Raw genomic sequence first — 25,973 nt, 5'->3', positions numbered from 1 at the left:
CTTAAAACCATCTACTTGGCCTTATGAAGAATTGTTTTCACCATGAACAGCTGGTGAGAAAAAGTTGTATGATTTCAGTGAAATTTTAAAACATAAAATGGATTTGAATGATTTTTGAGATTTTGTGGATAATGATATAAAACCAAGAAGTGTTCTAATCCCTGCAAAAAGCTGAAAAGATAGCTGGCATTATTGCAGTATGAAAGAAGTTTCAATTTAATAAATATAATTTGGATGAGTGTGAGAAATAGTTACAAAACAGATTTAATAGCAACAAATTGATTGAGAAAAAATAAGCAGATTGGAATGCAACCTTGGTTGTCAAATTCCAACCAAATCATGGTTGAATTGCCATGGCAGGCTGGTTATGGATACAAGAGTTCACAAAAATCAACAAAAACATTCTGTGAGAATCAATTGTCTAGATGTAATTTACAATAAAGAGTGTTGCATGGTCTATTATTTGCAAATTGTATGCCATGCTTTATATCAGTAAAATTTATAGTAAATATACACACTTGCTTACATACATATATACATATACACATACGTAGTTTTTTTCTTGGAGAGCCAGGTTGTTAAATATTTATCAGTACACCACTGTGTGAAGGGCCCGATTTTGTCCTAGATAAAGCCCTATGTGTAGAGTGACTCTTTTTTTTTTTTTTTTAAAGCAATCGGGGTTAAGTAACTTGCTCAAGGTTACACGGCCAGGTGTTTCTGGGTGAGTGCTAAGTGTCTGAGCCCAGATTCGATCCACAAGTCATCCAGACAGTGGAGCTGGTGCTCTTACTCGCTGTGCTACCTGGCCGCCCCTAGAGTGACTCTTAAGGTCCCGTAGGTTTCATCACCTTTCTAGGTTCCTCAGGAGTTGGATGCTTCTTCTCTAATGTCATTGGGTTAACGCCCAATTGCCTTTCTTTCCCCTTTGTTAGGGGCTATTTTATCACTCAAGATCAATTGTTGCAAAGGGATATTTAGTTTAAAGACACAACCAGAATAAAAACTTACAAATATCGGCCACCTTCCAGCCCCCACATCTTGAGGGATACTCTCCTTTGTGCCATCCAAGTGTCTGTGAGAGTAGGCTCAAAACTTAGCCTGGTTTCAACATAGCATTATTCTCCCCAGTTCGTGTCCAGATTCAGCACAACTAGTGCATGAACCCATTTCTCAGCTATGCCTGGATTGGGATTTTGAAAGTCCCTCACAATGAGAGCTCTCCAGGCATTGAGGAGCCCACTGGCCATGGCGTTCATCCTAGAATCTGACTCCTGGATTCATGTGGCTTGCTCTCCTGACCAAAGTTGGAGCCTCTGCTTTCTGCATTGAGAATGGGAAGAAGTTAAAGGGGAAATCAGGAATCTCTCTGGGGCCTTCTGGCTTCAGAGGGGGAAGAAGATCTGAATGGTTTCTCACTGAATGCCATGAGCAAAAGTCACAAAACTCCCCCAGATACAAATTTGCCAAAAATAACATTGGGATCTTCTAATGAAATGGGAATTGATTGTATTGTGCACTTGAAAAGAGGGGCAGTGAAAAGAGTGCCAGACTCAAATCTTGACTCTGACACATTAGCTGGCTGACCAGAGAAAATCATTTAACTCTTTTGAGCTTGTTTTCTATTTTATAAGATGGGAATCCTTTTTCTTGTATAAACTGTCTTACAGGGTGTTCTGAGGGAAGTCAGAGGAACTGAGTTCAAATCTTGTTGCTGTCCCTTACTGTGTGACCTTACATTAGTCACTTAAATTCTGAGCCTCAGTTTCCTCATCTGTAAAATGAAGTTGAACTAGATGCCCTTGACTAGTCCCTGCCAGCTATAGATCTATCATCCTAAAAAAGAGTATTGTACAAATGTAAACTAAGAGTTTTCCTCAGCCTGGAGGAATTCCCACTATCCTTTGTTGGAGAAGTACTCTTTGGGCACAGTTGTTTGTGTGTTGTCTTCCCCATTAGATTTCGATCTACGTGAAAGCAGGGGCCATGGTTTTTGTTTTTATTTTATTTATTTATTTTGCTTTGTTTTCTTTTGATTGTTTTCATATCCCCCAGGGCTCAGCACAGTTCCTGGCAGATAGGAGTTTAATACATGTTTATTGATTGGTTGATCATGGATTTAAATACTGTACATTATACATTTGTTGTGCTCTGGGCTGGGCCTGATTCAGACTGGTCTCCTGGTAATTTAGGCCCAATATTGGAATGAAATGAGGCACTTGCAAGTTATCTAACAGTTACAAAACAAGAGGTTTCCTTAGCTAGAGGGAGGGAAGAACATTTAATAAGGTATTCCATGAGGACACCACATGGATTTAGCTGAGCAGAGCTTATCACCATTTGTCACGTCCTTAGTCCGTGATCAGCAGTTTCAGAGGCAGCTGGAGCTTCTCATGGCCTTTTATACTCAGGTAACCATGAAACCATGTTAGCAAATGGAGCCTATTCCCTTAGTCAACTGGAATGGACAACGACGTGGCCCTGTGGATGGAGTGCTAGGTCTGGAGTCAGGGAGACTTATATTCATATATTTATATGTGGTCTCAGCGACTTCCTACCTGTGTGACCCTGGGCAAGTCACTTAGCCCTGTTTGCCTCAGTTTCTCCATCTATCAAATGAATTGGAGAAAGAAATGGCAAACCACTCCCATATCTTTGCCAGGAAAACCCCAAATGGGGTCACCAAGAGTGCAAGATGACTACTCACAAAACAAACAAAATCCCCTGCTGATACAGGTTGCAATGGCATTTGTTCTAGAATATGTAGGTGCTTCTGAGATCAATGGCATATAAACACCCACAGCGAGGAAGTGAAGAGCTTCCAGTAAAAGTCACACTTTTGGGAGATTCTATTGACATTTTCCAAACAGGCTCCTTGAGCACAATAATGGGTAAGGAGTAGCCTTGAATAAATGAGTGAGGAGTACTTTTCAAGCAAGTGGCAGCAAAAGGTAGTGGACTGAAAACAATCCCTAGGGGAATGATTGACAGCAATAGCACTAAATGTTGCCCTCTATGTCAAGTATGGTCAAGGTTATGGAGTGGACAGGCCTTGAAGGCTGGGCCCTTGTCAAAAATGGTTTGTCTTCACCCTGTTCAGCCTGATCCTACCAGTGTACAGAACATTCTTTGGATTCGATTGCCTGTGCTATTCTGAAAAGGGAAAATGAGATTATTCCAGGCTTTCAGCCTTACAATCTGGCAATTTCTAACACTAAAATAATTTTCAATAGGTGTCTGTCAGAGGGGTTTTCTATTTCCAGAAATGAAAATGAAAGCCTAGAATGCTTGAGGAAAATTCTTGGGGCTTTGCTTTAGAAGTATTATCTCATTAAGATGATGACCGAATGGATAAATATGTGTGACTGGTGTAATTTGCATGGAATAATTTACAAATTGTCAGTGTTGACTCAGTTTTCAGAAACTAAGCGCAACATTGCCTCAAGCCAAGGAATCCTAGTTGTAGTTCTTTGAATGATTTTTTCCTCTTTCATAGTCATCAGCTTTTCCCTAGATAAGCATATATCCTCTTACAACATTTCTTTTCCCTTATTTAATATCAGGATCTTGAAATTATTACGTTTACTTTGAAAATCTTGGAATAAAAATTATAGAATTCCAAAATAAATGAGAGTTCTGAGCAGAGGATAGGTTTATAAATAATTTCTATCCAAAATGATGGGATTTTTTTTTTTTACAAATTTACAAATACAATATTTTTCAGGGACAGTAGTAAGCCCCCTCCCCCAGTCCTTCATCTTTTGTTGTTTAATAGATCAAATGATTTGACATTTTTCATCAACAATTGTTCACTATTAATAATGTAGAATATTAAAATATGAGTTTTGTTATGGTGACATCTTGTCTCTTCTGTTTCTCTTTCTACTTCCCTGAGTCCTTCTTGGTTTCCTTTTTGGGTTCCTCTTTCCTCTGCCTTCACTTATTCCAAGACTCCATCCTGGATTATATTTTCTTTTCTCTCCCTTGACAATCTCATCCATTCCCATGACTTCAGTTATTACCACCATGCAAATGATTTCCAAATCTATCTCATAAACCAATTTACCCCCATCCCCTACCCCCATGAACTCCAGCCCTGCATTTCCAACTCTCTCCCTCTGGATATACAACCAGACTATCAAACTCAACATGCTTGAAACTGAATTTATAATTTTCCTTACAAGACTTCCTTGGGTTGAAGTAGAGAGTCTCAGGATCCCTTTCAAATCTAGATTTCTGTGGTTTTGTTACCTTTAACTATTTTATTATCTTAATAGTAACAACTACTTTCAAATTTGCCCAGGACAGAATTCTCAATTATCTTTGGCTTTTCTTCCTTACATTCTGCCTCCAGTCATTTGTCAAATGCTAGTGGTTTTACCCCTGCTATAAGTTCTGCATCCATTGAACTTTGAGGGAAGGTGCTGATCTTGGTCAGAGGTGTCAAATATGGTGGCCCCCAATGCTATTGAGTGTAACCCAACCAGATTAAATGCAATTGGGAACTATTTAACAAAATCAATAAAAATATAAAACATATGGTTAACATGTAGTTTTCTATGCCAATATGTGACCAGCAGAGATCCTTACATATGGTTTAGCAGAGACTGCTTCTATTTGAGTTGGAAATCATTGCTGTAGGTGGTAGCAGCAGCAGTTTCCTTCATCTGTCTTTGCCTCAGGGTGTCTTGCAGCTTTAGCTATGTTAACCTGTCTCCCTATTGGTAACAATTGGTTGGTGTTTGGTAGAGATGGCTGATTCTTATTCCACAGATATTTTTTAAGCAGTAACAAATTTTTTAATAACAACTGTTTTGCAGGATACTTTGAGATCTGATACTGCGAGACCCCTTTATTCAATTCTTTTTCATTATTTCTCTTGAGATTTTTTACATTTTCTTCCTCAAGATATTGGATTGGTATGATAGTACATTAATTTTGATGGCATTGTCATTTTATTATATTGGCATAGTCCAAACATGAGCAATTAGGGTAGTGAAAAGAACATTGACTCCTGGACTCAGAGGGCTGGGATTCCAATGCCTTCTCTGATGTTTGCTGCCTATGTACTTCCTTGAAGTTTACTGCCTTGGAAAAGTTGTTCTACTCCCTTGTGTGGCCTCAGTTTCCTCATTTGTAAAATGAAAGTGTAGACCAGATGGCCTTTAAGGTTCCTTCTAGCCCCATAAGTGTGAACCTATGATGATTCCAATTATTTGTATGTGTCTTTACTACTGAAAAGAATGATGTCGTGAACATCAAAATAGCTAGCTTTTTTGAATGAAATTTATATTTCTATCTCGGGGTTTTGTTGGCAATATGAAGAATGAGTAATAATTTTGTGGGTTTGTTTTATATCCTGCTACTTTAATTAAGTTATAAATTGTTTCATTCAGTTTTGCTAAATGTCTAGGCTTCTCTCCATGATATATGGATGGTATGACTATCATGTCATCTGAAAAAGGTAATAATTTTTCTCCATTTTGCCTATGGTTATTCCTTTAATTTATTTTATTAATTTATTTTCTTTTCTTATTGCTCTAGATAGCATTTCTAGAGCCATATAAAATAATAGTGGTGGGGCGGCCAGGTAGCACAGCGAGTAAGAGCACTGGCTCCAGTGTTGGGATGACCTGGAGATCAAATCCCGGGCTCAGACACTCAGCACCCACCCAGAAACACCTGGCCGTGTAACCTTGAGCAAGTTACTTAACCCCAATTGCTTTAAAAAAAGATAAAATAATAGTGGTGACAATGGATACCTTTGATTAGTGGATAGAGTGCTGGACTTGGAGTAAAAGTTTCTAGTCAGCTCTGGTCTTTTCATTAAAAATGATTGAAAGTCCTTTATTCTGTAAAAGAATATTCCCACAGAGGTTTATAATCAGTTTTTCAGGGTAAGTTGTCATTGAATGTATGCTTTTTTCTTTTGCCTTTTTGAAGTAACCTATGCTAAAATTTTCTTTCCCTACTTGTCATTGCTTTCTTTATGGTGCTTATGGTAATTCTTTTTTAATTTGGAACTTCTGTATTTTGACTATCACATTCCTATGGGTTTTCAGTTTGAGATTTCTTTCAGGAGTTGGTCAGTGAATTATTTATATTTTCATTTTGCCCTTTGGTCTGATAGATCTGGGAAATTTCCTTTTACGATTTCTTCTTATAAAATTTCAGGTTTTTGGTTTGGTCATAATTTTAAGGGAATCATATGATTCTTAAATCAACACTCTTCAGTCTGTTTTCCATGTCAGTTTACATATCCCTATCTTTGCCTCTACATCTACATTTGTCTGTATCTTGATAATCTACACCAATATCTATCTATATACATGTATATACATATAGAATATACATATAAGATATAGTATGTCAATGTTCATGTGTCTGACACCTGCATGTGAGATACCTTATGTTTTATTCTATTTTTCAATATTTTTACTTTGTTATAGTTTTTCCTGTCTCAAGGAGTCATTGAGTACCACTTTCTTCATTTTTCTTGCAGTAAGTTCATTATTTGGGTTAGACTTTCCAGCATCTATTCTAAGTTATTCTTCTTTATATTTTTTTCTTTCAGTCATTTTATTTTATTTTTTTAAGCAATTGGGGTTAAGTAACTTGCTCAAGGTTACATGGCCAGGTGTTTCTGGGTGTGGTGCTAAGTATCTGAGCCTGGATTCGATCCACAGGTCATCCTGACACTGGGGCCTGTGCTCTTACTTGCTGTGCTACCTGGCTGCCCCTCAGTAATTTTATTTTTAATCTCCTTTTTAAAAAAAAATATCTTGCTTCATTTATTTCAATCATTGTAATATTTGTGATGGCCAAGCTATTAATTTCCTCCGAGGCTCTTGTGGTTGTGGAATATCATTTTTTCCCCCTGGGTTTACCCCTTGGGCTTCTCTTAACTCTTAATATTTATTCATCATGCTCACTGTTTCCTTCTGTTTATTCACTTTCTGTTTATTCACTTTCAACATCAGTTCTTGACTTTAGATTTTGAGTTTGAGTCAGTCCCCTTCAACACTCTTGGATGGGTTATATTGGCTTTGTTTCTGTCCTCTCTGTTGGACAAGAATGAATGCCACCACTGCTGCTGATTTGGATTGACCAACTGGTGTTAGGTTCCACCCACAAATTCACTTCCTGACTCTGTCTCAGTCTCTTAGTCACCCTGGCCTTGGTTGATATCTGCCTTCTTTTCCTTGCACTATCTCATTTCAAGAGTTGATTCTTTCTGTTGCTATAGCCCTGACAGGCCCCAAAGGAATACTGGAGATAAAACTTGTCTCAGGTGCTGGTACATAGATACTAAGTTTTGGACTTATCTTCCACTGTAGCTTTCAAGCCTGAGACCCGTGACTGGGTCTTATGTCCCTGTGTGTTATTGACCTATGGGAGCCACTTCTCTTCCCACCTCTTTTACTGACAGGTCAGAATTGGAATCTAGCTGCAGGCCCTGATTACTGAAGCTTACTCTTGCTTTAACTTCCTTGATTAGCATGTTGGTTGACTTCAGGTTCCTTTATTTGAGTTTTGTATGTCTTCCTTAGCACAGAGACATTTTGTGAAGATTGGATAGAAACATTTACATCTGTTTATTTTAGGTTTCTTTATTACTGGGTTTTTTTTGAGTTATTTTTTAGATATTTTCTAGAATTTATGTGGGAGAGCTAGGCTTGTCTACAACTGACCAAATTGTCACCATAACCAGAATTCTCCCATTCTCTTTTTTTTTATTCCTAGTTCCATTATCATAAAGCAGGCCTTCATTACCTTTTAATACTACTAATAACATCAATATTAATAATGCTAGCAAACATTTGCATAGTTCTTACTATGTGCCAGGCATGTGCTTAGGACTTTACAATTATTATCTCATTTGAACTTCATAACCACCCTGGAGGTAGGTGCTGTTATTATCCTCATTTCACAGCTGAGGAAACTGAGGCAAGTAGAGGTTAAGTTATAACTTAAGTGGCCTTGCTAAGCAAAGTGTATACACAAAGGAGAGAAAAAAATTATGTTACCCAGGGTCACAGAGTTCATAAGTGTCTGAGGCCAGATGTGTCTTCCCAACTCTATGTCCAGCATTCTATTTTTTGTGCCACCTTTTATTTGGACTATTATGAATAAATTAATATTAAATTAATTTTGAAAAAGCATATGCCAAAGCACTGTGCTAAGTACTGGGGGTATCAATAGAAAAGTAAGATTGTTGTCTGATCTCGAGAAATTCAATTTCAAATGGGAGAGGAAACGTATTATAGAAGGTTGAGTCTGCAAGTCAGATGGAAATCTCCCATGGTCTTTAGGGAGCAACAGCAAAGCATGTGGTAACATAGCCACTTTAATATTATTTTGGCCAATAAAATAATATTTTAATTTAATTTTATATTTATGTATATTTATATAATGTATATTTATAATTTAATTTAATGTTATTTTGGCCAATAAAAATCAAATGATCCATTTGGCAATGCCAAGAACAATGGGATGACAACTGTCTTTTTTGGGGTCTTCAGTGTCAGCTTCAACACTCAAGGAATCAAATGTCGGGGTGTGTACCCATGTGGGTTACTTCCCAGGACGATGTTGGTGGCGCCTGGGTTGGAAGCAGAACCAGTGGGTGGAGGGTGTTGAGATGTCCAGTTTTATTGTGTTAATCAGCCTGTGAGTGGTAGTTGGAACTAGTGAAGGTGGACCCCATTTCCATAGGAGTTGCTTTCCAGGATGCTGGCCATAGCAGTTGGCTGGAAGCATGACTGGTGGTCTGGAGATACCACTGCTACCAGAACTCTTGGGTCCAGGGTCCTTGGCTTTGGCATCTGAAGGAAGGTAGTGATGGTCATTTGACTTTCCAGACATATGTTGTTTCATCTAGGCTGACTTGCTCGCCTGATAGAAGAGACTCAACATGTAGTTTTTCTTTTAATAGTCTCTCTCTCCTTTGTCAGTCTATCCTTCATGTAGTTGAATTGGGGCAAAAATGAATCACTAGTACTGCTAAAGCATCTTATTAATGCATGTCTTATCAAGTCACTTGCCCACTCAAAATGCTTCAGTGGTTCCTAGTTGACTATCAAATAGAAGTTACATTCTTTAACTTGGCATTTGGATAGAGAGTTGTGGTATAACAGATGAAGCACTAACTTGGGAGTCAGAGGACTTGGGTTCACATCCTGCCTCTGACATGTCTAACTGTGGGGTCAGTGGCCAGTTACTTAGCCACTCAGTGTCCAGGCAGCTGTCCAGGACTAGAAGTTACAGCTGAGTTGCTGTCATGTCTTCATTTAGGGGATTTCCTCCCTATTAGTTGTCTACCAGAGTGGTGTCAAATTCAAATGGAAATGGAGACCACAAAATGGGCCACGAAATTGTACATAAGGATCCCTTCAGGCCATATATTGACTTAGAAAATTACACATGTTTATACACATTTTTATTAATAAATTAACACACTAAAGTCATATAGGGACTACATTTTAATTCAGTTTGGACTGTACTTGGGAGAATGTGGACTGCATGGGACATCTTTGTTCTACACCAGTGAAATCACAGATCCTGACCCTCTCTCCTCCCACCCCACACAAAGATCAACTGAGGATATATACATAAGGCAGTCTGCAAAGTGCAAATTCCACACCAAGAATTCCTTCACATAATAAAAACTATTATTTTTAGAATCCTTTACAGATATCATTCTCATCATCATCATTATCACCATCATCATCATCTTCTTCATCATTATCATCATCATCATCATCATCACCACCAATAAGTATCTATTATGTGCCAGCCATTGTGCTAAACACTAGGGACACAAAGAAAGGAAAAAACCTCATCCCTGGCCTCAGTTAGCTCACAGTCTAATGGAGGGAGACAATGTGCAAACAGTGAATCATGACCGAAATATATTCAGGGTAAACTAGATGGAATCTCAGATTGAAGTCATTAGGAGTAAGGGTGGAGGGTCATTATCTCATCTGGTCCCCACAACAACTCTGTGAGGTGGGTGCTATTATCCTCATTTTATAGATGAGGAAACTGAAAATGAGAGGTTAAATGATTTGCCCAGTGCCAGCAGCTAGTAAATGTTGAAACGGAATTCAAACATGTTGTTGAGATAGCCGGTTAATACCAAAAGCTTGCATTCAGGTTCCTTCGCTATCTATCTCCGATCCTTCTTTCCAGACTTATTTCACATGATTTTCCATCCTATATCCTATAACCCAACAAAACTGGCCTCCTTGCCATTCCCCAAACTTCTTTCTCTGTGTCATTGTATACACCATCTCCTATCTTGGGAATGGAATCAATCCTCCTTCATTTCCACCAATTAAATTCTTCCTCTTTCTTCAATTCTAAGCTTAAGTGCTATCTCTTCCATGATGCCTACCCTGATTGCCCTCAGCTAGAAGGAATATATTCCTCTTTTAATATTTCATACTTCTCAATTTGACCTGTCCTACATACATAGTCATGTTTTAATTTATAGGGGTGTGAGTCCTCCTCAGATCCCTTGTTTGTGGAATGGAGGTAATTCTATCTTCTTGAAAGATAAGTTAAGGGAATGCAAGTTCTGATTTGCCCTAAAATGCTGGAAAAGACTTTGAGTATGGTTCCAATGAAAGAATATATGCCACTGTCTGTGAGATTATCTTCAGAAAATCTCATCGCTAGGCTGGTGCCATTATGAAGCTTTTTTTTAGCCATAGCAATTCTGGAAAACCATCTCCTAAAGTCTGGAGAAGTTGTGTCTGTGGATCCTTGATTATAGGCCCTTCAAGTATTGAAACATAAGCTATCGGTGGACATTTCTTTCATAAGCCTCTTGAAGACAGACACTCTTCTGTTTCTGTTTTTGCATCTTTAGTACCTAATATCATTTTTTTACACATGGTACAAACTCTTAAAAAATGCTTGTTGATTTGAACTGGATCTCATACAAGTTCCTTTATTCTTTTTGAAGCCCCCAGGGTCAGATCACAGAGTATGTATGATCAGAGAAGAGTTCATGGAGAAGATGCCAGAAGTTGTTGGTCATGGGACCAAGGAAGAGTATGGGGAATTGTTTGATAAAGTTGATGTGGCCCAGGATGACAGCATTACTTGGGACAAGCTGATCTCCTTGATACTGTTAAACCTTAATGAGAAAGATGAGCGAGCCAAATCTGCCGTGATTCCCCAGTGGAAGAACCCTCAACTGCTCCCAATGATACACAAAGACACCATCCAGAAAGTCATTTTCTTGAAAAGTTCAAGCCGTTACCTGACTGTAAGCCAGGAAGGTTTGCTTGGGGTTTGGGATGAGAATTTAAAGCTTCAAGAAAAACTTCCTATAACTTCAGATGCTATCAAGCTAAAAAACCTGTGGGTGACAAGCCTAGTTTCTCTGGAAAATGTAAACAAGGTACAAAGATTTTTTTTAACGATTTCAGGGTTTTTTATATGACAAGCTCAAAACCTTATATAAAACCTTAGCCTAATAAGTTGGTATAGGATAATACTATGGGGAGACGGGCACCGATCTAATGGGAAGAATTTAATGGAATGACCGTCTAATTTTAAGCTAGAAGATATGGGAGTATCTATGTATCTCCATCCATCTTTCTCTCTCCATGCTTCTATTTACCTATCTTTAACTCTCCACCTATCATCATGAGGTCATGTAAGCCCACCTCTGCAATACCCAACTCTGTGGACTCGATTTTCTGGTTACACATAGGCATACTGAATTAAACTGAAAGCTCTCTCCCACTCTGTCCTTTTAACCTTAGATAGCTGTGGCTTCCACAAGCAAAGAGATTTGTTTCTATGACCTGCTGTCTAATAAAGAATTCCCTTGTCAATACAAGCTGCAAGGCCTTGGGAGCACACCTGTATGCATGCACTATTGGTATAATCCTCAGGATGCTAATGAATCAGTGCTCACCTTTGGGGACATAGCTGGAAAGGTAAGTGAAGGCTCTTTGGGTAAGACAGGAAGTTATAGATTTAATACACACACACACATATACCCAAATACCCTCCCATCTGTCACAGAAAAGAAGGTTGGAAGTGCGATGGTGGCTGGACCCTCTAGCATGGAACAGCATTAGAGATGATCAAACCCTAGGTGAGTGGTTTATACAGTGCTTACTATCTCCTGATGCCATAGCTTTATAAATATGTATAATTTTTGCAAGGTTTTGTAGAGAAGTCACAGAGTTGGAAAGGACCATTGAGTCCAAAAAAAAAAATGAGGTCCCTTATGATCCTGAAATGGTTGTGTTTCATCTGGAGAAGAGAAAATTTGTGCTGGGCCATGATAGATACTTCCAAATATTATAAGGGCTACCATGGGAAAGTGGGCTAAGACTGTTCTGCTGGGCCTCAGAGGAGCAATGGGTAGAAATAGCAAAAAAGTCAATTAGGCTTGGTATAAGGAATAATCCCTAATAATGTGAGCCAGCATAAAGTGGCATAACTGCTTTGGGAGGTCAAGGGATCGCATCCCTACAGCTGAAAGAAACTCTAGAAATTATCTAGTCTGACTCTCTCATTTGTACAGGTGAGGAAAATGAGACTCAGGGAGGTTAGATGACCTACTTATCACACGAGTAGTCAGTTGCAAAAGACAAGTTTGAATCCAGGGTCTCTGACCTCAAAATCCAGTGTCCTTATCACTTACTGAATGACTTCCTCTTCATTTGAGGTGTTTAAGCAAAAATTGGATAATTGCTTATCAGGTATATTTAGCACAGTACCTATGATGTTGTGGCTGCTGAATAAATGCATTATTTGTCTATCTACCTACCTACCTATCTATCATCTATCTATCTATCGTATTTACAGTATTTAGCCCAGAATCTGGGGGGAGTTCCATGAGCCTTGGCTACTGAACAGAGCAGTTCTGGAGAATTGTAGAGTCATTGACTAGGAGCTTTTTGTGTCTAGAGCAAAGTACTACAACCATACTCAGGACAAGATGCACAGAAAATTACTAATTAAGGGCAGATTTTGGTATACTGGTGTAAGGCCACTGCTGATGTGGCCCTAAAAAGAAGTGTGAGTCGAAGGAGAAGCTCACTTTTGCATCGAGTATCTTCCTGTTTTAACCAGTTATTGCTGAAAATTGGGCACTCAATTTTATTGTTCTATGTTCTTGAAAGAGTTCAATTGCTTTCAGTGACCTTCAACCTTTGCACCTTAGGACAAAGCCCCATTTGCCCCACCTTAGTTATAGCTGGGAAAGCCAGGATCTGGAGGTTGGGGATATTCAGTGTGATGACTTGTAGCAAACTACCCCTCCTTCTTCCCTACTCATTGCATTTCTGCCTTCAGATAATGTTTGGATGACCTCTGGTGTAGTCTGCCCAGCTGGCCTTCTCCTCCATAACAATGAATGATGTTCCACCTTGGCATCTGGAGCGTCAAGGATATTTTATAAACCCATATCAAATTTTGCTCATGCTCAGAGGTCAGATATGCTAAGTCTGTTTAACCAAGCTTTATAGCTCTTTCCATTTTTAAAAGAATCATAAGTCAACTTTCCTTAAATAAAATGGCAAAGAATTTGATATTAACATTTAAATCCCCTGCACACAATGAATTTTTAACAATGTAGTATTTTCATGCTGCAATCCCCCTTCTCAAACTCCTTCCCCATACACACATAACATCTTTCAATGTCATCTTTGGCTCAGGTTCGAACAATCTCCTTCAGTACAGCCTTGATCTCCTTGTTTGAAAGGCCAGCAATGAGTTCTTCTGAAGATGGGGAAACCACAGTGACCATTAACTGGGCAGAATTGGTATCTGGCTATCACAAATGCTGTTCAACATTAGAGCACAGACATCATAACCAAGAATGGGTTCGGCAAGGTATGGAAATTGAACCACATCATGAAAGACAGAAAAGATTCTTGTTCAACTGTGCAATTTGGACTTTAATTTGATTCCATTTAATTCATCAAGAATGTATTAAGTGCCTACTGTGTCTGAGTCACTATGTTAGATATATAGCTTGGAATATGAGAGAGAAAGAAAGGAAGTAAAGGAGGAAGAGAGAAGAAGGAAGAATGAAAGGGAGGATGGAGAAGGGGGAAGGAAGGAAAGAATGAAGGAAGGAAAGAGGAAGAAAGGAAAGAAAGAAAGAAGGGAGGAAAGAAAGGAGAGAAGGGGAAGGAAGAAAGGAAGAAAGGAAAGAAGGGAAGGAAAGAAGGAGGGAAGGGAAGAAAGGAAGAAGAAAGGGAAAAAGGAGGGAAGGAGGAAGGAAGGAAGGAAGGAAGGGAAGGAGGGAGGAAGGAAGGAAGGAGGGAAGGAAAGAAGGAAGGAAGGAAGGAAGGAAGGAGGGAAGGAGGGAAGGAGGAAAGGAAGGAAGGAAGGAGGGAAGGAGGGAAGGAGAGAGGAAGGAAGGAAGAGTTCCTGCTCTCCAAGAGCCTACATTTTACTTTGGGTATGTTGGGGAGGAGGAAAAAAACAAATTTAAGTTAATACAAAGTAATTACAAATTACAAATAATTTGTGAGTGTCAAGGAACAACTAACAACTAAGAGGTCAGGAAAGATTTCTTAAAGGAGATGACATCTGAACTGAGCCTTGAAGGTGGACCACTTCCAAATAAAACATTTTCGCCCAGAAAGCAGTGTTAATTGCACCTCAGAATTCAGTCTGGGTTTTCTCCTTTCCCAGGATTAGAATTACTTTTCTCCTTTTTTGTTATTAACCTTTTTTTCTGAATACAATTAATTCTCATGATCTGAACAGTAGAGAAAGCCCAAGAGGACAGAAGAATTTATCACTGGCATCCATTTAACTTTGACCAAATGCCAACCCTAAGTTACATTATTGGCTCATAAAAACAAAATGAAACAAAACAACCCCCTCCCCACCAAAAAAAACAGGAGAAAGATTGAATAAGTTCCCGGTAAAACTACTATACTGGTTTTCTTTTGTACCCAGGGAATGCACATTAGTTCTCCCTTCTCCATTAGTTTCCACACAGCCCTCCCCAATCCTCTGAAGTACCCATTTTTCTTGATATTTTTGGTCCTTAATGACTAAATTCTGCAAACTTTAGAGCACTCAAGATCATCTCTAAGTGTACTACTAAATTTTTTATATAAAACTTTTAACAGAAACCCCAAACTCTCTAGAAAATCTATTTACAAATGTATTATTACTTACTTTTCTTATGTGTCTTATGAAAAGCAGCATGGCATAGTGGGTAGCATGGTGACTTTGGATTGGGAAGATCTCAGTTCGGCTTTTACCTCTGATGCTTTGCTAGGTGTGGGACCCAGGACAAGTCTTTACTTTTCTACAGGGTGGTTGAAAGAGACAAATGAGATAATATGTACAGGGCACTTTGCAAATGCCTATAATTATTATATTTTAAAAATCTATCTTGAGATTATAGATTTTCAGATAGAAGGGACTTTTATTCAACTCCATTTTACAGATGAGGAAACTGAGAGAAGTAATAATAGCTAGCATTTATATAGCACTTTAAAGTTTTGCTTTAAATACATTATCTTTTTATACTCACAACAACGCAAAAGGTAGATGTTATTTTCCCCATTTTACAGATAAAGACACTGAGGCTTAGAAGGGTGAAGTGACTTGCTCCTGGTCATATAGTTAAGTGTCTGTAATGTTAATGGGAGTTGAAGATCTTCCCTGTCCATTAGTAGGCCTCACATAGAGCCCAACAAGAGAAGCTTAATTAGGGAAGGCTTGTTTTTCAGGAAGGCCCACACCTTTTGTTCCTTTGTATTTAGGCAGTGGGTCACTAGGGTTGTGATGACCTCTGACTCCGAAGAACGCTATACATACACTGAGGTAAGGTTTTGCTTTGGGGTTCATTTATTGGAAGAGTGTTCATGTGATTTGGCCAGACAAGACTCTGGGTAGCCGTTAAGGAGTGCCTCCCCCCCACCTTTGAAAACCCAGATGTTGATGCTTCTCTCTCTGGTAACTATGTATGAATAGCTTTGGTCAGACAGCTAGAAGCCCTGCCTGTTGATTTGTGTTATGTTCTCTGTCTGTATTTTTTGTGCTTGTAATTTCTGTTTGTATTTTCTCTGAAGTTCAAGGTACTGACTTTTTTTTCCACAACTAAGTGAATGATATGTGTGTGTCTGTGTGTGTGTATAAGATTGCTGACCCCTTTAAAGTTGCTTGATCAAAGAACCAGTGATGGCAGCCATCTGGGTATGCTAGGGGGTTTGCTGTTACAGTGTCTGAGGCAGAATTTGAGCTCATGTCTTCCTGACTTCCTGACCCAGTTCAGCACTCTATCCACTGTGTCACCTAGACGCCTCTGGCAATGACTTGCCCAAGGTCATACGGCTACTTAGCAGCAGAGCTGAGGCTTGATAGCAGCTCCTCTGACTCTGAGATGGGTGCTCTTTCTTCTGCTCCTTGAATGACGACTCGCCTCATTACTTTCACATCTAAAATAATGACCTCATGGAGCACATAAAACTAACAGTCAACAACATAGCTAGCACATCGATAAATCATATATTCCTTCCCTCTTAATTCATTCCTTTATTTCTTTGTCACCGACAGAGGGTGGTAACAGCTGTTGCCTTGTGGGCTAAATTTGCTTCATACAAGGTTTCTGGAATCCAAACTAGCCCATTAATGTCTGACCTGTTGTGTCATGACTTTCCAAGGGAAGCAGTAGGTCTTCCAGTCCTTGCACCGAGGCAACTCCATGCACCTCCATGGTGTTTTTGCTGGTGAGCACGGTACCATGATACAAAATATCAGAGAATGTGTCTACTGTTATATTAAAGCCAGTATTAAAACAAAAATCCACTAATGGGGACACATTGAGTTATTTAATAAATCAAACAGGATTCTCCCATATATACTAAGGAAGTCTGACTATGTCACTCTTCTCAAACATTTGCTTCCATTGTCTAAAGTCAATCACTCATCAGATAGCATTTATTAAGCACCCACTACATGTCAGACACTAGGCTAAGCACTAGGGTTACAAAGAAAGGTAAAAAGATGGTCCCTGCCCTTATGGGATTCACAGCCTAATTCACACCTACAAATACAGCATGTAACCAAGAGTGTGCAGACAAACCATGTACAGGATAAATTGGAGGGAAGGCACTAGCATATAAGCTTAAAGAAAATAAAATGTGAGCTTCAGAGCCTGGCATTCAAGGCTTTAAAAATGTGGTTGCTGCTTATTATTCCTGCTTTATTTCATGTTACTGTTTTTCATGAACTTGGGCTTGGGTCAGACCAGCTGCTCCCTAGAGTTAATGAGGCATCTTCCGCCTCCCTCCCACCCACTTGTGCAGCTTCCTCATCTGTAACATGAATGAGTCAGACTAGATAGGTTCTAAGGCCCCTTTCAGCTTTAAAGCTACAATCCCATGATCCTCTGAGTGCACTGTCTCCTCGTCTCAGAATCCTCGCCTGCCTCCCATGCTCAGGAGCTGCTCCATCACTGAAATCTTTCTTGATCTGGGCTGATGCTCATTCTCTTTCTTCTTACATTTCTCCATACTCCAGGTAAAACATATGCCAGTGATTTATCCCCATAGTGTAATAATGCTCCCCAGGGGCAGGGCCTAGTTTCTGTTTATCTTTGTGTACCCCACATCAAACACAATGGATTGCATATGATGGGTGTTTCATCCTTGAGCAGAATGTAAGAATTTTGAAATAAATTTCTAAAGGTCTGTTCATCACTGTCCAGAATATTGTTGAAATTTAGTCTATAGTTTGCGGCTCTTTCTTTTCAAAGACAGGCACTTTTAAAGGAGTGTAGCTAGGTGGTGAAGTGGCTAGAGTGCCTGGTCTAGACTGAGAAACATTTAACTTCCTGAGCTCAGATCTGGTCTTGGACTTGCTAGCTGTGTGATCCTGGGCAAGGCACTTAACTCTGTTTGCCTCAGTTTCCATATCTGGAAATGGCAAACCACTCCAGGATATTTTCCAAGAAAACCTCAAAGGAGGTCATGAAAAGTCAGACATGACTGAAACCACTGGGCAACAACACAGAGGCAAGGCAAAAAAAATAACTAGGAGTGGAAATGTAAAGGCTTAGAATTGGTGAGCCTATGACGTAGGCATCTGGGCACAGTGAGAGTGCTGCAAGTGGGCTCAAATCCTGCCTCTGACATTCATTAGCTGTTTCACTTTGGGTAAGTCATTCTTGCTGGTGTACCTCGGTTTCTACATTTGTAGAATGAGTGTGATAATACCTATACTGCCCCACAGGGTAATTGCTCTTCAGTAATTAGTGTTAATATAGTGCTTTGAGGTTTGCAACAGATTCTACATATTTCATTTTCTCTTCATGACTCATCTTGGAGATAGGTGTACTTATTATTTCCATATTACAGATGGGGAAACTGAGGTAGATGGAGGTTAAGTGACCTGTGAGGGATCACATAGCTAGGTGTCTGGGGCTGGATTTGAACTGAGGTCCTCCTGACTCCAGGTCCAGTGCTCTATCCATGAGCCAACTGAATGCCTCTAAATGTAATTAGGAAGAAATCTTTTCAGATATATAAGAAGTCAGAAGTATGATATAGCAATCTTTTGTTGCCATTTCTCCTAATGACAGTAGGGAAACTGGTCTAAATAGCTGGCATTTATATAGTACCTTGAGGTTTACAAAGTCCTTTTCAAATGTCATATTTTTTGATCTTTAAAGCAACCCTGGGAGATAGGTGCTATTATTGCTGCCATTTTGCAGATTAGGAAACTGAGGCTGATAAAGGTTAAGTGACTTATTCAGAGTCACACTGCTAATAAGTGTCTGAGGCTGGATCTGAACTTAGTCTTCCTGACTGAAGGCCCAACACTCTATCCGTGTCACCACTAAGTAACGGCAAAGAGATACCAATTTTGTATTAGAGAGAACTCCCAACAGACACAGGATGTCTAGAAATAGTAGAAAGAGTACTCATAAAACTCGGTTTCAAATTCTCCCTCTCCCTGAACAAATCATTAAACCTTTCTATGCCTCAATTTCCCCATCTGTTAAATGAGAGCATTGGACTCAGTGCTGCCTCAGATCTTTCTCACTCTGACTCCAGTGGTCCTATCATCTGAAGCAATGGGGTCATCAAAACCAGGCTTAAAATACCAACTCAGACACTTAACAGCTGAGTTGGCAAAACATTTCCCTTTTTTGAGACTTGGCTTCCTCATGTAAAATGGGATAAAAATACGTGTAGTACTTACTTCATAGGGCTACTGTGAGGCTCAAATGATAATGTAAGGAAAATGCTATGTAAGCATCTTTTTATATTTTGAAGGAAGCTTGAAGAAACTATTCAGATTCAATTCAGTTAAAACCAACAAGTATTTTTAAGCCCCTACTATGTGCCCGATTTTGCTCTAAGTCTAGGGAACACAAGGATGAAAATTTAAAGTATGGTCCTCAAAAGCTTATGTTCTTGAATTTATTTGTATATGTTTCATATGCACTTTTATGCATGTGTAGAGTCTTACTGGAAAGTGGGCTGATGGGAAGTATAGGGTTTGTGAGCTGGAAGGAGGATTGCAAAGATTATAGAAAACAGAAATTGCACAGGAAAGAAAAGCCCTGGAAACTTCAGAACCTTGGATAGAGAAAATACAGTGGATTTGAAGTCAAGGGTGTTGCTACCTTGAACTGAATCCCACTTTGGAGTATTATCTGGCTTATTGGCACCCGAGGAGTGATCTTACTGGGCAGAATTTTGTGATTTCATGAATGTTGATGCTAGGGCAATCTGGCGAATTAGGCCTGTCTCCACAACCCTCTGGTGCTCTGCCTTATTGCTGCCTGGCAAATTGGCACTGGTTACTCTCTGGAGTTTCCTGTTCTCTTTAAACTTAGTTATTTGCAGCATGGACTTTTTGAGTGGGTTTTACATCCAGATAAACGAAGACTTATTTTCATTCCATCCTCGCTGTTTTCTATAAAGGAATGGACCATAAAATAGGGATGGATAAAAGGGAAACAATGGATTTATCATCTTAGATTTAGCCATGAATGCATCTTGACTCTGCATGTATCTTTATAGTGGGTTTTATCTCCAAACAAAGATGAGCTGATTTTCATTGATTATATTGATCAACCTATGTTGGCATCCTCTCTATCTGGATATGCACAGATGGGCTTCATGTGTGTATACTGTCTCTCCTGTAGAACATAAACTCTTCAAGGGCAATGATTACTTCTTGGCTCACAGAGGGCACTTGCTAGATGGTTATTGGTGGATTGATTCTACTAGAAGTGACTTCAAATGTCCGTTTATTAATCTGAGCATTTATTAAATCCTTACTATGTCCCAAGCTATGTTCAAGGCAGTGGGTTCACTGAGACAAAAATGAAGCAGTCCCTGATGTCAAGGAGCTAGCTAACATTCTACTTGGACAATGATATCTGACTGATAATGAGTTTCACCAAGTATTTCTATTAACAAATGTCATCGTAATGGTTGTACCAAATCTTAGAATTCCACAGGTCTTCTTTGATGAAACACATTGCTCTAGTCCCAACATGCTGAAGGATAGAATAAATGCCTATTAATTTTAGCTAGCAGAGGAGCGTTCTTGGGTTGGAGGACTTCCCTGGATCACTGGTTTCTTGAAATTTCTTCCAATCACATGAGCCTGTTGCTTCTGCAGAATTTCGTCCATGTATTTGGGGAAGACAGACATAAAATATATGCTTTTCTATTATAAAAAGAACCCCTCTTCAAGGGGTCATCCCCATACTCTAGACCTTGTTGTGGTAGCCTAGAGATATCTTGCTCTATAAGGGCTCACTTCAGAGATCCATGTGGTACCTGGGACAGCAGAGATCCTATGGGCTACACCCCATCTTGGCCTTAGCTCCTATAGCATTGGGTCATTTACCATTTTGGTGCCTCCATTTCCCAAAGTTTAAAATATGTGTCCTAGGATTTCCAAGCCATCTACTTCATTGATAAGCCTGAAAATTATTTGGGCAGGGGACTTTCAATGTCTTTGGGCTTAAATGACATAAACTAGTCTTTTTTGTTCTACTCATTTAAGAGAAAAGGGCCCAATCACATTTTCAGTTGTTTGTTTACCTACCCATTCAGCTAGAATTTTTGGAAGTGCTTGTTTATAAAACACCAAACATCTGGTAGGAGAGTGAAAATTTTTTCCTTTTTCAAAGGCTTCCAAAAAAACAGATGCTTGGCACTGTGTTGTGTTGAGAAAACGTGAATATTTTGGAATGGGTTAAAAAAAACCCCACAACAGTTCTATTTAAATGTCTTTTTTTTGGTTTAGTTCAGCCTTTCTGTGGAATCAAAAAGAGATGAAATTTCAGGGATCAGAGCAAAAGCTTACATTCTTCAGCCATCCTCAAATCTTTTAACCAGTTTTGCTGAACACTGGGACTTAACTCAGTATAATCATTAACTTATCAATTAGCAGGAGATATTGGGGGTTTACCATAAGCATAGGGCTGTGTGCTAGGCACTGTGGGAATAGCAAATAAATGTAAGACAATAAGAATAATGGTTTGTGTTTAACTGTTAGAATAGATTTCTTTGAAAGCTATTTTATTTACTTCTCCCTGTATTTCTCCCTTTGCCCCTTCCAGAGAGTCATCCATTATAATTAAGAGCAATGTAAAAAGAAAAGATGAAGAAAAAAACAAACAAAACTAATCAGTGTATTAAAAGCAATCTGACATTCTATGCAAAGCTCCACACACCTCTGAATCCCCTACTCTAATATATACATATCAGTAAAGGATTGGGGGGGGGGGGGGGGGGCGCTGGGGGGGAGAGGGGGAGGACCTGATTTTACTTCTCTCTTCTTTGAGGCCATGTTTGTTTTTGTTTTTATCATTTAACAACATTCAGTTTACACTTTTTTGGGTGGTGGTTGTTCTTTCCATTTACATTGTTTCAGTAATTTTGTCTCGTTTCCTTTTCTCTGTTACTTTATATCAGTTCACGTAAGTCTTTTCCTTGCTTCTCTATTTTCATTATCTTTATAATTTCTTACAGTATGGCAATGACATTTATGTATGACAAACTGTTTAGTGAAAATGACGGGCATCTACTTTGTTTCCAGTTCTTTGCTACTATGGAAAGTGCTGCTGTAAATATTTTGGTTTATATGGCTCCTTCCTTGGGATGTATACCAATGGAATCTCCGGACCAAAGGGTATGGTATTAGACATTTTATTTGCATAATTCCAAATTGCTTTCCATAGTGGTTGCACTAATTTGCAGCTCTACCAATAATGCATTAGTATAAGTAATATTTCATACTAATAGCTGGTATTTTATAGGCAATTGTTTTCAAGGCATTTTATTTAATATTCACAATGACCTTTGCAAGTAGATATTATTAACTTTCTTCTCCAAATGAGAAAACTGAGCCTCCATGAGGTTAAATGACTTTCTCGGAACTACACAGCTAGCAAATATATCAAGAGGATTTGAACATTGCTGAAGCTGATTCTAAATCCCTAGTCCCATCCACCATAACTTCTTTTGATCCCTCTCTGCAAGGAAATTGTAATCTATTTAGGGAGATAAGACTAGTCCAAATAAAATAATTAGAGGACAATGTAAGGCTGTCTGAATTTAAGCATTATATTGTGTTTTAGTGATGCAAAAGGATATAGGAAATTAGAGGAGAAGGAATGCGTTGAAGACCAGATTAGCTAGGGAAAGTTTTATTTAGGAAGTAGTTGGGGTAGGCAGAAGCCTAAAAAGGGAGGTGTTCCAGGTGAAAGAAATAATCGTGACACAAGGCATAGAGAGAAGATGGATTATGGGATCCTGGGAAATTTAGCTGGCACGCATTATAAAAACATAGTATATTTTGGGGACAGGAAAGATACTAGTCTGACTTGTATACTAGAAAAGAGGAGAAAAAAAAGGTTGGATAGATTTCCTGGGGTGTCTGGTTATAAAGGACCTCAGAAAATTCATCAGAAAAGTTTTTATCTGATGCAATAGTGAATAAGGAGGCATTGGATGTCTTTGGGCTAAGGAACAGTATGATAAAAAGGGGAGTTGTGAGAAATTTGTTTGGCATCGGTGTTTTATAGCGAACCCAAGAAAGCTGCTGTATTTGGGTCATAGTCATTTTACAGTTGAAGCAGAATGGAAGAATATTGGCCCTGGAGTCAGAAGACCCTGGTTCAAATTCTCTCTCTGAAGATTCCTACATGTGTGATCTTGGGCAAGTCACATAATTTTTCTAATTTTCATCATCTGTAAAATAAGGGTATTCTGTTAGCTACCCCTGCCTGTACAGTCTAGTTTTATGATCCTATAGTTTCCTTTCATGTGACCTTGGACAAATGACTCAAATTTTCTAGGTCTCAGTTTCCTTATCTGGAAAATAAGGGGGTTGGTTGAGATAGCCTCTGAGGTTCCATCCATCTGTGATCCTGTGAGGCCCAAAGAGATGTGATAATACCTCAAGGTCCCATAGGAAGTATAGAGTGTATTTGGCATTATAAATAAATGTCCTCTGACTCCAATTAGGTAGGATGGGTGAAAGAAGGCATCAAGATTTTAAGCCTAAATGCCTAGAGGAATGTTGGTGTGTGGCATACAAACTCAAGGGCTGCTGCCTGAGTAGGAGACTGTGCCCTCACAGTAAGAATATCTGATCCCAATACTGAGTTGGAGGGGTTGCAGAAAGGCAGGTCAACTAATGCATTATTAGTAGAGCTGTGAATTAGTAGCACCCAGGAGTGTGCTAGAAAATGCTTAAAAATCGAGTCTCAGGGAAAAAAATGTACAAAATAACTTTTAGTTTAAAGTGCATTATTATCATTATCTCCATCACTTTCTTAGGTCCAGACAATCAAAAACAACAAACCAAGCCCTTATTTGTAACAATCGCCAATTTCTGAGCTGGTCATGCTCACAATGACAATTTAACAATTGACTCTTGAAAGTCAGTTGAGAGAAATCATTATACTATTATAGTAATAACTAATTATTAAATTGGATCCAGGTCTTTCTTCTTCTATTTTCTTTCAAGGCCCAGCTCATGCCAAAAACCATCTTTGAAAGACATGACTGGTTGATGAAATCACTCCTAGCCCTCAATGAACACGCTCTTAAATCTTGGGTGAGATCCCACATAACTAGGAAAGCTCACTTCTGTTTAGGGCATAAACAGAATCCAGTCTGGGCCAGTCCTTACCTTGGGGAAAGGATCCCCTGTTCTAGTACCTCTCCATTAGATTTAGAGTAATTCAACTCATGAAGGAGAAAACCAGGGAGTTCCTATCTCAAGATCAAGAGGTGAAGACTTTTAGCCTACCTCCTCATTAGATGTCCACCAATCAGGGTTGATTTTCACTTGTCAGGGGCATTCACTTTCAGAAAGGTATTTACTGCTCTCAAGGTCTCCACTGGGAGTCTTTGGTTGCTGAGAGAAACCACTGACAATCAGTTTGGTGATTGTTGGCTAGCCCAATGAATAAATTGATAATTAATTACCCAGAAACTCTGTCTCTCAGAGTTTTCATTCAAAACCTAGTTCAAGTTGGCTTTAGCACATCCCTGAGTCAGCTATTCTGGAAAGTAATTTAGGAATACACAGATGAAGTAGCTAAAATGCTTATACATCTGGACCGAGAGATTCCACTGCTAGGTGTATACCCCAAGGAGGTCATTGATTTAAAAAGAAGATCCACGTTTACCTTTATAGTAGCACTTTCCATGGTAGCAAAGAATCGGAAACAAAGTAGATGTTCATCAAAGCAATGAAATGTTACTGTACTGTAAGAACAATAAAGATAATGAATATATAGAAACTTGGAAAAATTTACATTAATTAATGCAAAGTAAAGTAAGCAGAGGGAGGAAAACAATTGACACAACATCCACAACAATTCAAATGGAAATAAAAATAAAAGAGTAAAAAATGAATTTGTAAAATGTCCAAGGACAAGCTCAGTTCCAATGAAGAGATATCAATCAAGAAATCACTGTTTATTAAGCACCTACTATGTGCCAGGTACTGTACTGAGCACTGGAGATAGAAAAAAATATGGCAGAAGATAATCCTTACCTTCAAGGAGTTTACATTCTAATGTGGGTGCCAACATACAAGCAAATCTATAGAAAGCAATGCAAGATAAATGGGAAATAATTAAAAGAGGGAGTTCACTGGAATTAAGAGGGGTTGCAGAAAGATTCCTGGGGGGGGGTTACTTGGGACTTAAAGGAAGCCATTGACATCAGTAGTTGGAATGGAGGGGGAGAAGACCTCTTGTCCTTCCCATCCCACATATCTCCTTTGCTGAGTTGGAGGAATTAATGGATTGAACATGATCTATAGTGTATGATTTATCATTTTATTTATCAATGCTGATGTTTTTCTTTTTTCCCTCTTAAAAAAAACCAATTCTTTTCTATAAGGGATAATTTCCTGGGAGGAAGAAGAGGTTGCAGATAGTGAGAAATTTGTTGATAATGCTATTGTTGAGTCATTTCAATCTCTCCATGACCCCAATTGGGGTTTTCTTGGCAAAGGTACTGGAATGGTTTGCCATTTCCTTTTCCAGCTCATTTTACAGATGAGGAAACTGAGGCAATCAGAGTGAAGTGACTCACCCAGAGTCACACAGCTAGTAAGTGTCTGACTGAATTTGAAGTCAGGTCCTCTTGACTCCAGGGCCAGTGCTCTATCCAGCAAACCATCTAGCTTCCTAGTAAGAAATTAAGGCAAAAAAAAAAAATCAAAATCTATCAATAAAATTTTATTTAAAAAAAAAGACTATCTGATTCCCAGTTTCCATTAACTACCAAATTTCCATAAGGATTTTTTTTTCTACTCTGGGTACTGCCTCCACTGAACACAAAGGGCAACACTTCTACCCACTTAAATGGTCTCCCCTCACAACTGTGAGTGAAAAGTGAATCTTCCTTTGACCAGTTAGTTAAGGAGCCTGATGGAGCTTAGGTAGGTCAGTACTTAAGATACCAGCTGTCAGTAACTTGCTT

General features: G+C 38.9%; 1 protein-coding gene across 1 annotated transcript in view; it reads left to right on the top strand.

Moving 5' to 3' along the window:
• Window positions 1-2,309: 2,309 nt before the first annotated feature.
• Window positions 2,310-25,973, top strand: part of WDR49 (WD repeat domain 49) — a 149,502-nt gene continuing 125,838 nt past the window's right edge. Inside the window, exons 1-4 of the mRNA XM_069083622.1 lie at window positions 2,310-2,411; window positions 10,970-11,410; window positions 11,778-11,954; window positions 13,686-13,863. Coding sequence (XP_068939723.1) covers window positions 2,310-2,411; window positions 10,970-11,410; window positions 11,778-11,954; window positions 13,686-13,863 — 898 coding nt within the window. The remainder of the gene's footprint in view (window positions 2,412-10,969; window positions 11,411-11,777; window positions 11,955-13,685; window positions 13,864-25,973) is intronic.

Source organism: Petaurus breviceps, unplaced genomic scaffold (genome assembly GCF_028583685.1).
Source record: "Petaurus breviceps papuanus isolate PSGF00001 unplaced genomic scaffold, PetGlider_PUasm1.0 173, whole genome shotgun sequence".
Classification (NCBI taxonomy): Eukaryota; Metazoa; Chordata; class Mammalia; order Diprotodontia; family Petauridae; genus Petaurus; species Petaurus breviceps.
Note: the sequence above shows the minus strand (reverse complement) of the source record. Positions and strands in the feature narration are given on the sequence as shown.